Genomic DNA, 14,368 nt, shown 5'->3' with positions numbered 1-14,368 from the left:
CTACCTTTTTAAGTAATCTAATAAAGCTGAAATTAAGAGACTTATTAATTAAAGCGTCTTTAAGATAGTTATATATAACTTTATTAAGTATATAAATATTTATATCTTCTAATTATAAATAGTTAATAAGATTAAAAGTAAGAATACTAATAAGCCTTATAAAAAGTTCTATTTTATTATCTAAAGATATACTAATAATAATAAAGAAGTAATTTTAATATAATCTCTAATAATATAGTATATAAACTAATACTTTATCCTTATTATTACTCTATAGTTACTACTTTCTAATAAGATCTTCTAGTTTTATAATATAATATAAATATATATCTAGTTAGTAATAAAGCTTAATAGAATAATTCTTATACACTTACTTACTTAGATTTATAACTAATACCTAAAAAGTATTATTATAAAAGTTATTAAGCTACTCTATAGTATTACTAAGGTTAATACTTATTAGTAAGCTATATATAGCTATTACTATAGAGAAGTTTTCTAAATAGTTATTTTAAGCTATAATCTCTGCTTTTTAGTCTTTTCTGCTATTAATCCTAACTTTATAGTTATTAATATATAAACTAATAATACTTTAAGCCTTACTAATATTAGTTTCTTAGTTTATAAGAATAAAGCTCTAATTAAAGCTTTATTTATAGTAAAAGCTAAGTAATAACTTACTATTAACTAACTACTAATATTTAATAGTAGTATTATTAGTATTAATAAGTTAGGAACTATTATCCTCTACTAAAAGGGTTAAAATAAGAAGCTTACTTTTATTAATATTAATACTACTCTTAATATTATTAAGAAGTAATATATTAAATAATATATATATAGAGCGTATATTATATTAATTTATTAGCTTAAAGTATATTATAATCTATTAACTACTATTTAGTATTAAAACCCTTTGCTTAATAATATTAAAGCTCTTAATATATAACTATAATAGTAAATTATTAGTCTTATAGGACTAGCTAGCTGGTAGGACACTATAGGCAGTAAATATTATATTATATTAACTGTATTAGTAGTAATATGTATAAGGTTAACTATATTAGAGGCAGTAGCTGTAATTACAGCGTTAATTATAGAGGCTAGTGCCTTATATAATTACTAATTATATAAGGCGTGCCTAGCTTAATTAACGCTATAATAGGCTAGTGTTACTAACACTAGTAACTTTCTCTTTTTGCTAGTATTAACGCAGTTAATAGTAATTATAGTATAATTTAAAAAGAAGTTATTAAATAATATATAATGCGAAAAGCAGTAATTGCTAGTAATTGTAGTAATTACTTATAATTACTTATAACCTTTACTATAGTAGTTACTCTATAACTATCGCTTAATCCTACCTTAGGCTAGTGCTAGCGATTAGTGCTACTTAAGCCTATATAACTTATCCTTCTATCTATATTATTACTAAGTTTATATTAAGGAAGTATATAAAGTACTAATTAGGTTTCATTTTAGTAAAAGCGTTAATAAGGTTATTATTACTATTAATCTAGTATATTTTGCATAGCTTATAGTATTTATATAACTACTATAAAGCTATAATATTAATTATTAAATGCTTCTCCTTTATAGTACTTAGCTTAATGAGGCACTTATATAGTAAGTATAAGTTAGTATAGATAATAGTAAGTATTAGAGGTAGGTTAAGCTGTTTAGTAATTATTCAGAAGGCATTATAAGCAGCAAATATCGTATTATATTAACTGCGTTAGTAGTAATATATATAAGGTTAACTGTATTAGAGGCAGCAGCTGTAATTATAGCGTTAATTATAGAGGCTAGTGCCTTATATAATCGCTAATTATATAAGGTGCGCCTAGCTTAATTAATGCTATAATAAGCTAGTATTATTAATATTAGTAACTTTCTCTTTTTGCTAGTATTAATATAGTTAATAGTAACTATAGTATAATTTAAAAAGAAGTTGTTAAATAATATATAACGTAAAAAGCAGTAATTATTAGTAATTATAGTAATTACTTATAATTACTTATAACCCCTACTATAGTAGTTACTCTATAACTATTACTTAATCCTACCTCAGGCTAGTATTAGTAATTAGTACTACTTAGGCCTATATAACCTATCCCTCTATTTATATTATTACTAAGTTTATATTAAGGAAGTATATAAGGTATTAGTTAGGTTTTATTTTAATAAAGACGTTAGTAAGGTTATTATTACTATTAATTTAGCATATTTTATATAGCTTATAGTATTTATATAACTACTATAGAGCTATAATATTAATTATTAAATGCTTCTCCTTTATAATATTTAGCTTAATAAAGTATTTATATAGTAAATATAAGTTAGTATAGATAATAATAAGTATTAGAAGTAGGTTAAGCTATTTAGTAATTATTTAGAAGGTTATAAAGATAGTATAAGCTATATTAATACTAGTAACTATACTATAGACTTTAGAAGCTAGTACGCTTTAAGTAACTTACTTACTCTTTATTAAACTAAAGTAGATAATATTACTATTAATTATAAACTTATTCTTATTAGAAGGGGTCTTATTAGTAAGAATAATAGTGAAACTAAGCTATAATATTAAGTTAGTATTATTAGTAAATAAGCTGTTAATAAAGATAAAAAGTTTAGTAGTTAATAAGTTAATAGGTATAAATATTAACCTTTATATTAGTAAGGCTATTTACTACTATAGTTATATATTAAAGGCCTTAATATTATTAAGTAAGAGGTCTTAATATTAGGTGGTAGTTAATAGATTATAATATACCTCAAGCTAGTAGATTAATATAATATACACTCCATATATATGTTATTTAATATATTACTTCTTAATAGCATTAGGAATAGCATTAATATTAATAAAAGTAAGCTTCTTACCTTAACCTTTCTAGCAGAGGATAATAATTCCTAACTTATTAATACTAATAACGCTACTATTAAATATCAATAATTAGTTAATAATAAGTTATTACTTAGCTTTTACTATAAATAAGGCTTTAGTTAGAGCCTTATCCTTATAAGCTGAGAAACTAATATTAATAAGGCTTAAAATATTATTAATTTGTATATTAATAACTATAAAGTTAAGGTTAATAATAAAAGGGACTAAAAAGTAGGGATTATAACTTAAAATAACTATCTAGAGAACTTCTCTATAGTAATAGCTATATATAGCCTACTAATAAATACTAGCCTTAATAATACTATAAAACAGCTTAATAACTCTCATAATAATACTTTCTAAGTACTAATTATAAATCTAAGTAGGTAAGTGCATAAGGATTATTCTATTAAACTTTATTACTAACTAAATATATACCTACGTTATATTATAAAGCTATAAGATCTTACTAGAAAGTAGTAACTATAAGGTGATAATAAGGATAAAGCATTAGCTTGCACACTATATTATTAGAGATTATATTAAAATCACTTCCTTACTATTATTAGTATATCCTTAAATAACAAAATAGGACTTCTTATAAAGCTTATTAGTATTCTTACCTTTAATCTTATTAACTATTCATAATTAAAAGATATAGATATTTATATACTTAATAAGGTTATATATAACTATCTTAAAAACACCTTAATTAATAAATCCTTTAATTTTAGCTTTATCAGATTACTTAAAAAGGCAGCTAGGCATATTAATCTTACCTACCTTATAGAGCTATATAGCTAAGTTAAGGTTAGTATATTCTTTATTAATTATAAAGACTTTATTAGTAGTAAAAAACGTAGTAGTAGTATTAATATTATTAACCTTTAATATAAAATTAACGCTAGGAATAAGGTTAATATTAACTATCTTCACTATAAGTATCTATCTTTATAAACTTTAGTATAGCTTACCTAGAGGTAGTCTTAAGTATTCTTCTCCCTTATAAAGCTAGCTATATTAATATAATAGCAGTAATACTAATACTAATAATCCTTCTTAGTCTTTTTTCGCTAGTATTACTAATACCTTAAAGGTATTTAATAGAGAGTTAGTATTAATAATATCTTTATCTAAATTATTATAAAAAGGCTTAATATAAGTTAATTAAAACGTTCTTAGCCTATAAAATAGATTAAATATATAATCCTCCCTATTAATAAAGAGAAGCTTATATAGGCTAGCCTAGCCTTTATTCTCACACTATATAAGAATATCTAACTATAATAAGAAAGCTAGTATTAATAATATATTTAGGCTATTATAAAAGGTAAAAGCATTAGAGACTTAATACTTAGTATATATATAGTAGAGTTTATTAGTAGTCTTTTATATAGCTTCTTAATACTTAGTAATACTTAAAGATAGCACTAAATCCTTAGTTACTTAAAAGTAAGCACTAAAAATAAATAAGGTTAAAATTAAACTATTAAGCTTAGTAGTATTATTAATAGTCTTAATAGTTATCTATAAAGCTTATTTATAAGGGATAGAAAGGTCTTTAGTATAGATAATATTATAAGTATAGCGCAAAGTAGTATAGTAATATTTAACTTTATTAATACTATAGTAAGCCTTAATAGGGACTTCTTTAATAGTAATCGCTAAGGTATAAATAGTACGCTTAAATTTATAACTATAGAAATTAGTACTAGCATCTATAGTAATAAAGTCTAGAGGGCCTTAATATATATTAATTTAGTATATATATAAAGCTTCCTAAGTATACTAAGCTAATAGATCTTTAAGGAAATAGGCTGTATTAAAGCTAATAACATTATTAATAATATAGAATATTAGTTTATTACTATTAAGATATATAATATTTATAAAGATCTTATAGTTAAACTTATAATTATTATAAAAAGTAAATCTAAACCTTTTAGGTTAACTAATATAAAGTTAATAATACTAGTAAACCTTAGTTAAATAAGTAAGAAGGCCTTTATTAACCTTATACTTAGCCTTAATAAGGACGTATTAAAGTCTAATAACTAATAAGTAGCTAAAACAGTAATAAAGTTATTAAAGTTTAACCTTACTAAAATAATAGTAAGCAATTAACTATTCCTATTAGAGAAGTATCTAAAGATACCCCTATTTATAGATAACTAGAACTCTAAGGTCTTTTTACTTTATAACGTTATTAAAGTTATTAAATATAACTTCTATCTTATCTATATCGTAAAAGTAGTATAGAAAAGGTATATTTATTAGTATAATATAGAAGGTAATAAGACTAAACAGCATAAGGACTTTAATAGATCCTAGTAAGTAAATAAGGTTACTAAAGCTAAATCTAATAATAGCTACTCTTATAGCGTTAACTTTAAGGTTTAGTATTAATTATTAAAATATAAGGACCTAAGGTTAGCTTACTATTAAATATTTAGAGATACTAATATTAAATAGAATACCCTAAAAGATTGTTAACCTATACCTTCCCTTAAGAAAGAACTATAAGGTATATTCTCTAAGCTTAACTATAGCATATTAATCCTACTTAGTAATAATATAAAAAGTAGTATTATTACCTAACGCACTAGTAACTTTAAAGTTATTAAAAGTAATATTAGTAAAGTAAAAAGTGAGAAATTATTAATTTTTATTATCTAAACCCTCTAATCTATACTAGCTATCTTTAGCATTAAAGTTATTAATATTAAAAGTGCTAAAGTAGTTTAATATATCCTTATTATAGCTATTAATAAGAAGGTTATTAATACCCTTAATACCTTTATACTATACTAAAAAGTAATTAAAAGTAGGAGCAGAAGTATCCTTATTAATATATATCTACTTAAAGTAGTTAAAAACCTTATAGTAATCTTTAGTAGGATATTTTATTAACTAGTAGCTTATTTTGCTATAAATATAATACTTCTTCTTAGATTTAAGAAGTATAGGTTAAAAGTAATATTAACTATAAAGTATATATAAATAATAGCTAAATTAAAAGCTATAGCTATAACTATTATATTAGTAATTAGTCTAATATTAATTATTAATTAGAGCTAGATTTATTATAAAATACTTATAAGCCTAGCTTTATATTATAATACTAATAGATAATTTAAGCTAGTTAGTAACATTTTTATAATCTTTAGTAAAGTTTATAAAAATATAATTATACTTAGGTATACTTTAGTAAGTACTAAAGACCTAGTTATAAAAAGTATTATTAGAATAATAAATAGTAAAGAGGGTATACTAAATAGTAATAAGTTTATTAAAAACTATCTCAAAGTACTCTATCTTAGTCTTACTAAAGTTCTTAAAGATTATATAGTTAAAAGTAGTATTATACTACTTAGAAAGATATACTTAATATAACTCTTTAGTTTTAAAATAAACTTTAATTTTAGTAACTAATCTAATAAAGTTAATAAGTATATTATTACTATAAAACTTATTATAATAATAGTTAAGTACTTTACTTTTAAGTATAATAGAGAAAATACTTAAGGTTTAAAACTAGTTAATATTAGCTTTAATATAATAATCTTTAAAGATAAAAAGCTTAAAGTTAAGGATATTATATATATTACCCCTAAATTATATACTATTATTATATAATTTTATAAGATTTATAAGTTATTAAAGGGATAGCTAATTAAGCATAGCAATATTAAGTGTATTACTTTTACTAAAATTAATATTAAAGCCTCTTAGAGGGATAAAAATAGTTAATTAGTAAGCTTTAGAAATACCTAATCTATACTAGATTAGTCTAAAAAATAGAGCTATATATAAGGAGGTATAATTAGAAAAAGCTAGTAGTTCTAGCTTAATACTCTTAATATTATTAAAGAAGTTAATATCCTTAATAGCTTTCTTAAGAGAGAGAAACTTAGTTATCTTATTATTAATATTATTATTAGTCCACTAATAGAAGTCTCTATAAAAAGTAGCATAGATATTAGAGGTAATAGAGATACTATCTTAGATAATATAAACCCTATTAGTAATAAAGAAGTCTCTAAATTCCTTTATAATAGCTATATTATAGTTATTAAAGGTAGACTTTAGTATATCTTTAAAGTTAATAGAAGCTTAACCCTAAAAAATAGAACTAATAAAGCTATTAAGTTAGTAGTATTTTATATTAAATAGGAAGTATAAAGTAACCTATCTATAAATAGTAATACTTAATTCTATATTAATATTACTAAGCTTTCCCTAAAAGCTTTAGTTAACTATACTATAAACTCTAATAAGGATAAGGATAAAGTAGTTACTAGCTAGAGGTATTAAAAGTATTAATAAAGCTAGAGGGTTACCTAAAAAGTTACTTAGAGGGGCTAAAGTAGCTAAATTAAATATAATTAGAGGGGCTTTTAGTAACTATAAATATACTAAAGAGTAATACTAATAAGGCTATAATAAATTAATAATAATTATTTAAGAAGTTATATAGTTTATTAAAGATATAAAGGGGTAGGTATTAATATTTCTAATAGAGTAAGATACTAAATTAAATTATAAGTAAGGATTATTATACTATAGTTATAAAGAGCTTACTAGACATTATAGTAGCTAGGGCTTATTTATCTAGTAAATAATTTACTACTTTATTACTTTTACTTAACTTAATATAACTTAATAGTAGTTAAAAATAGAAGTATAAAGGTTAAGAAGGATCTCTATAATAAAATAAGAGTTAATTACTTATGTGAGGAAGAGTGTTAAAGGTAAGTATTAATAGGAGAGCAGGTAAGCTTAGTAAGTAATATTATTAATAAAGTAATAAAATCTTAAAGATAAGTAGTATTATAAGAGAAATAGAAGAACTATATAATAGCGTTATAGAAGGAGTATAAATTAGTAAGGGTAAAAAATAGTGAAAAATTCTCTTATAGCTAGTAGTTAGTAGTTAGTATTTAGTAGTTAAATAATAGGAAAAACTTATAGTAGGGTATACTGTATACTGCGTATAAGGGTAGTTATTATTAAATAGGCTTAAAGTAGCTATTTGCTATTAATATTAACTTAGTGAAAAGAAGGTAGTTAAAAGCTATTAAAAATAGAGTAATCTCTTATTTACTTATATAGTATAAAAACTCTACTTATAAGAAAGTAGGAGGTTAAGTGAGGTAGTTAAGAGTGAAGTAAGTAGTTAACCTTACTATTAATTATAAGTTAATAAGCTAAAATTAATATTAAAGGTTAAGCGTATAATAAACGCTCTTTAAGTAAGAAAGAGGAGTAATTACTAAGAGCGTTCTAAGTAAAATAGATTATCCCTTAGGTTATATTATAACTACTTCTATTAAGTATAAGATTAGAAGCTATAAAAGCTATTATTATAATCTTATTATTATTAATACTATAGGGAGATATTACTTAATCTTATTAACGTTAGTAATATTAGTATTAATATACTCTTCTTAGAGATTAGAAAAAAGTAAGTTTAAAGTAGCTTAAGTAATATAAGCTATCTTTTCTTAAAATTATAACTACTTTATTAGTATAAGTTAATTAATTAAGCGTTTTTAAGTAGAATAGATCTAAATAAATATTAATAAGACTACTTTTTTTAAAGCTTTATTAATCTATAGTTAATTAATATATTATATAGTAATAACTATAAAGTTAACTACTAATTAGTATTAATCTTATAGGATTAGCTAGCTAGTAGGGTACTATAGGTAGTAAATATTATATTATATTAACTATATTAATAGTGATATATATAAGGTTAACTACGTTAGAAGTAGTAGCTATAATTACAGCGTTAATCGCAGAGGCTAGTGCCTTATGTAATCGCTAATTACGTAAGGTGCGCCTAGCTTAATTAACGCTGCGATGGGCTGGTGTTGCTGACATAAATAGCTTTACTAATATAAAGGTTAATATTTATACCTATTAACTTATTAACTACTAAACTCTTTATCTTTATTAATAGCTTATTTACTAATAATACTAACTTAATATTATAGCTTAGTTTTACTATTATTCTTATTAATAAAACCCTTTCTAATAAAAATAAGTTTATAATTAATAGTAATATTATCTACTTTAGTTTAATAAAGAGTAAGTAAGTTACTTAAAGTATATAGCCTCTAAAGTTTATAATATAGTTATTAGTATTAATATAGCTTATATTATCTCTATAACTCTCTAAATAATTACTAAATAGCTTAACTTACTTCTAATATTTATTATTATCTATACTAACTTATATTTACTATATAAATACTTTATTAAGCTAAGTATTATAAAAGAGAAGTATTTAATAATTAATATTATAGCTCTATAGTAGTTATATAAACACTATAAGCTATATAAAATATATTAAATTAATAGTAATAATAACTTTATTAATACCTTTACTAAAATAAAACCTAACTAATACTTTATATACTTCTTTAATATAAACTTAGTAATAATATAGATAGAAAGATAGGTTATATAAGCTTAAGTAGTACTAATTACTAATACTAGCTTAAAGTAGGATTAAGTAATAGTTATAAAGTAACTACTATAATAAGAGTTATAAATAATTATAAATAATTACTATAATTATTAGTAATTACTGCTTTTTATATTATATATTATTTAATAACTTCTTTTTAAATTATATTATAGTTACTATTAACTATATTAATACTAGTAAAAAGAGAAAGTTACTAGTATTAGTAACACTAGCTTATTATAGCATTAATTAAGCTAAATATACCTTATATAATTAGTAATTATATAAGGTACTAGCCTCTGCGATTAACACTATAATTACAGCTACTGCCTCTAACGTAGTTAACCTTATATATATTACCACTAACGCAGTTAATATAATATAATATTTGCTGCCCACAGTGCCCTACTAGCTAGCTGGTCCTGTGAGACCAACAGCTTTCATTTGATAAAAGTGGCGCGGAGACAGATGGCTGTGAATCCGGCCGCGGCCACGAGGTCTGGCAATCGGCAGATCGGCACAGCCAAACAGCAGGAGCTGCGCACTCTCAGGTTGCAGGATTTGGGCATTATCCGCGCGGCTCATACCATGAAATTGTCAGCGTCAGCACCCTAAGGCTTTGAGCCACTCGGGATCTTTGACACTAAGGTAGGGCGCCATCTGCGACACGCGCTCTTAATTCTTACCACCTCGACTAGCAGCCAATCACGATCCACCCTTCCCGACGTTATGTCCGGTACGCAGCTGCCTTCGGATATTCAGATCATGGCTATGCGCGATGGAGATATCACGAACCAAAGAAGTATCTGTCGCTCTGTGTCCACGATGCGGTAACGGGATATAATAAGACTGGGGCTTGCATCTGGGGGGCTGGGTTTTGCAAAATAAGAAGATCAAGACATCAGCAGACACCAGAACTACTTTCCGGCAAAATCTAGTAGCTTCCCAGACAGCAGCTTACATTTTCCAATTATTGGATCACAGTCAACCATTCCAACATGCGAGTCTCCGCATACTTTCCGGCTTGTCTTCTAGGCGTCTTACTCGATGCTGCCAACGCATCGCCAACACCAAGCGATGGCATGGTGGTAAAGACAACTTCAGGTCAAATCACGGGCTTCATCAACTCAACATATCCCGACGTTCGCCAGTTCTTAGGCATTCGTTATGGGAAGCCGGCGACACACCAGTTGCGATTTTTCCCACCTCAGCGATATACAAGCAACGCACCCTTCAACGCGACCAAGACGCCTGATGCGTGCCCTCAGTTTGTGAGCACTTTGCATAACATCATCAATGACGCGGTCACCGAATACAACAACTTCGCCCCGATCAGCGAAGACTGTCTCTCTCTCTCAGTGTGGGCGCCGAAAAACATCAACAAAGACGACAAAGTACCGGTCTTCATATGGATTCATGGCGGCGGACTGCAAACTGGTTCTTCGTCTGTGCCTCTGCAGCAACCTCCGGCATGGATCCAGCGCAGCAAGAGTCACATTGTTGTGGCAGTGCAGTATCGTCTGAACATCTTTGGCTTCCCCAATGCCGCTGGCCTCAAGCAGTCCAACTTAGGTCTCATGGACCAGCGCATGGCCATCGAGTGGGTCAGGGACAACATTGAAGCATTCGGTGGTGATCTTAACAAGTTGGTTCTTTGGGGTCAGTCTTCCGGTGCTGCATCTACAGACGCGCAAAACTTTGCGTTCCCCAGTGATCCCATCGTCAAGGGGTTCATCCAAGACAGCGGTAATGTCTTGATTCCACCTTCCACTGGCCTTGCCACACTCGATCGCATGCACAGCAACTTCTCATTTGTGGCGAAAGAACTCGGCTGCCCTCCCGTCCCGGATGCTGAGCTGGCTTGCATGCGTTCCCAGTCAACTGAGCGCATCGTCAACTTCCTCGCGAACTACACTGACACCATGGCAACGCCACCTCTGAACTTCATCGCAACTCCGGACGAGAAGTGGGTGTTTTCCAACTACACAGATCGCTATGCCAAGGGCCTCATCAGTGATCGTCCCGCGATCTTCGGCTCCAACCTGCGCGAAGGAAACATCATGGTCCCGTTCCCAAAGAACCCTGAGCATATGGGTGTCAACGACACTCTGTCCGAGATGCTTACGCTGGCCCTTTTCCAATGCCCAGCTGCGCACTCCGCCGGGATGCGAGAAGCCGCCAAGCGAAAGACGTACCGGTACCTGTACAGCGGCAACTTCACTGATATCAGTCCGTACTTCTGGGCCGGCGCATATCACATGACTGAACTGCCTCAGATCTTTGGTACGAGGGGAGATTTCATAGCTGCTGCTTCAAATTATGAAGTCCAGACAAGTGAAGCGATGCAGGACTTGTGGTTGGGGTTCGCACAGAACCTGGATGCTCCAGAGAAGGCTGGTTGGCAAGAGGCCAACGGTGGAAAGATGCTCATGCTCGGAGCGCCTGGAGGTCCTGGTGCTCAGGTGATTGATGAGATGATAGTCGATGATCCGTGCAAGGCGAACGGGATGTGAGTTGTTATGTCATGCTCTGACTGGGAGGGAGGTGTGACTTGGCTGTTCTTCCCGGGCGCATCCATAAAATAGATAGGCCAGGCTTTTGGGATTGACCACATAGTAACAGGGTTCACTGGTTTAAATAGACTACTTCGCATTTCACCTACTTAGACAGTAACTTAAATTTTTCATACGTAGCCTTTTGATTCAAGATTCTACGTCAGACATTATTACGAGTGGAAGTTTTCATTCTTCCTCAGTGTGGGCCCAAGCCGGCTCATATCCCGTCTAGTGCCCGCATGCGCCCGGATGTGGCCTCGGACTTAAAAAGGATCAACCCTAAGACGCTCTTATCCACAAAAGGCAAAAGATTTTGACCAGCATGGGGGTCGAACCCACAATCTCCTGATTCCACGGTGTATCGTAGTCAGACGCCTTGCCATTGGGCCAACCGGCCAGACAATTCAGAACACCTGAGGTGCCCGTCTGTTGGGAGTTGGTGGAACTTTGCAGCTCATATGCTCCCAGACAGGCCTGGCTTTGCGAAGTCCCATATTGCCGTCCCCAGCCCTGCTCCAACTACGGTTCATCTGAAGCATTTGTATATCTAAGAAAACAGAAGGACAACCCAGAAAGCAATTGCCTTCCTTACGAACAAAACTTCCAAGCCTTTCCGCAAGCGCCCAATGCCAAGGGTGAACATTTGAGCATCACACACAGCACGATGATGCAACCCACAGCGGGCTTAATTGAGCCAACAGCAGCACGCCACCCTTGTTCTCACATGTATGGCAGCGGCGCAGAATACTGGACGTTTTTTCCATTTACCCGATCATCCGTTCGCGAATTTCGACATTTTCCCAAAGCCCCCGCCCTGATGCTCCTCAAATCGACGACACCGCCTAATGCGACCGTGTGAATCCACCTTTTTTGGATCGCGGCCGAGAGCTGATCAATTGTGACAATGAATATTTCTGATGGTGACCAAGAAATGATGGTATCTTTCTGACCGTTGCTCCATGTTCTGAATCGTAAACATGGCAGGTCAGCATAATGACGTACATGCTCAGGAGCGCGACACGGATTTCGATGAAGCCGCATCCGATGTTGACTCGACTTTCAGCGAGGTGCGACGTAGATGAGCTCCTCGTCCAAACCTTTCGTTGTCGTTGCTAATTTTTCTCAGACGGCACCTTCGCTGATATCATTGCGTTATAGCATTTTTGACTACGAGTTCGAGAATGGGCGGACGTACCATTCCATGAGCCGAGGCAGTATGTTAATGGACGATGACGCGACCAATCGATTCACTGACGAGACACAGAATACGCCTACCCAAACGACGATGTATCTTGATTTTTCATTCGATTACCTTCTGAGTCTGACCTGTTCTAACAAGAGCATTCGCCAGCTTGAAGTTGAGCGGCTGAGTGAGCATCACATTTCCTCTTTTTTGGTGTGTTGAGGCAGATGTCTGATTGCGTACAGAACTACAGCATCACATCTGGTTGATCACATTAAATGGAGAGCTGGCTTGCAACCCTGAGAAGCATAAGGCGAAGAGGGTGATGGACATGGGGACGGGCACCGGCGTGTGGGCCATCGATTTCGGTGAATTCGCTCTACAAACTGTACGTCGTGAGCGACCATACTAACTAACAGTATCTGAAGCCGATGCATACCCTGGTTCCGAGGCAAGTGATTGTGGCATCACGCTTGTCACATGGCATGATCTGTACACTAACAATTACAAGGTCATTGGTGTTGACCTAAGTGCAATTCAACCAGAATAGTAGGTCACGGATTTACCAATTTCCCAACCCGCAGGTAAACTGATTGTAATGAGCCAAGTCTACCATCAAATTGCAGCTTTGAGATTGATGACCTAGAAAAAGACTGGAAGTGGAAAAGACCGTTCGACTTCATATTCTGCCGAGCCATGGCGGGAAGCTTTTTTGACTTTCCATCCATCATCCGGAAGGCGTTTGAGTAAGACGTGAAATGTTGTATTTCTTCAACACGCTTGATAGAGACTGACATAAAACTAGTAACCTAAATCCAGGAGGCTGGTTCGAAATGCAAGACCTCGAACTTCCCATGTTTTGCACCGACGGTACCATTACGACGGACTCCGCTCTTTGGCGGTGGCATGCTGCTGTTGTTGAAGCCGCCAGAGCCACAGGCCGGCCGCTCGACTATGCCCCAAAATGCATTCCTGACCTTCAACGTGCAGGGTTTGTTGACATCCGACGTCGAACAGCTCGATGGCCATTCAACACGTGGCCACAACATCCGAAGCTAAAGGAGATCGGTCGCTGGCATTGCGCGAATCTCGAAATGGGACTCGAAGGGTTTTCGATGGCTCTCTTGACACGGGTAAAAGGCTGGGATCCAGCCGAGGTATCGGCGCTTTGTGATGAAGCCAAGAAGGAGGTCAGGAACATGAACATGCATGGCTATTGGAACATGTATGTGCCCTTTCACCAGTTTGTGGCGCAAGCGGTATAG

The 14,368-nt window shown here is 31.1% G+C and overlaps 2 protein-coding genes across 2 annotated transcripts; both read left to right on the top strand.

The window, feature by feature from the left end:
* Nucleotides 1–10,363: 10,363 nt before the first annotated feature.
* On the top strand, nt 10,364–11,878 carry Ache-3 (Acetylcholinesterase; the record flags this gene model as incomplete). The annotated part of the gene is made up of 1 exon (XM_036636195.1): nt 10,364–11,878. One exon carries the CDS (start codon nt 10,364–10,366, stop codon nt 11,876–11,878), a length of 1,515 nt encoding a protein of 504 aa, XP_036497199.1.
* A 1,019-nt stretch (nt 11,879–12,897) lies between these two features.
* CGCS363_v004345 (Secondary metabolism regulator LAE1) lies at nt 12,898–14,368 on the top strand (the record flags this gene model as incomplete). The annotated part of the gene is made up of 8 exons (XM_036636194.1): nt 12,898–12,987; nt 13,047–13,134; nt 13,185–13,207; nt 13,260–13,290; nt 13,349–13,471; nt 13,523–13,652; nt 13,730–13,849; nt 13,909–14,368. The coding sequence occupies 8 exons, from the start codon at nt 12,898–12,900 to the stop codon at nt 14,366–14,368; spliced, it is 1,065 nt and encodes a 354-aa protein (XP_036497196.1).

Source organism: Colletotrichum siamense (genome assembly GCF_013390195.1).
Source record: "Colletotrichum siamense strain Cg363 chromosome Unknown KSG_Cg363_contig03, whole genome shotgun sequence".
Taxonomy (NCBI): Eukaryota; Fungi; Ascomycota; class Sordariomycetes; order Glomerellales; family Glomerellaceae; genus Colletotrichum; species Colletotrichum siamense.
Note: the sequence above shows the minus strand (reverse complement) of the source record. Positions and strands in the feature narration are given on the sequence as shown.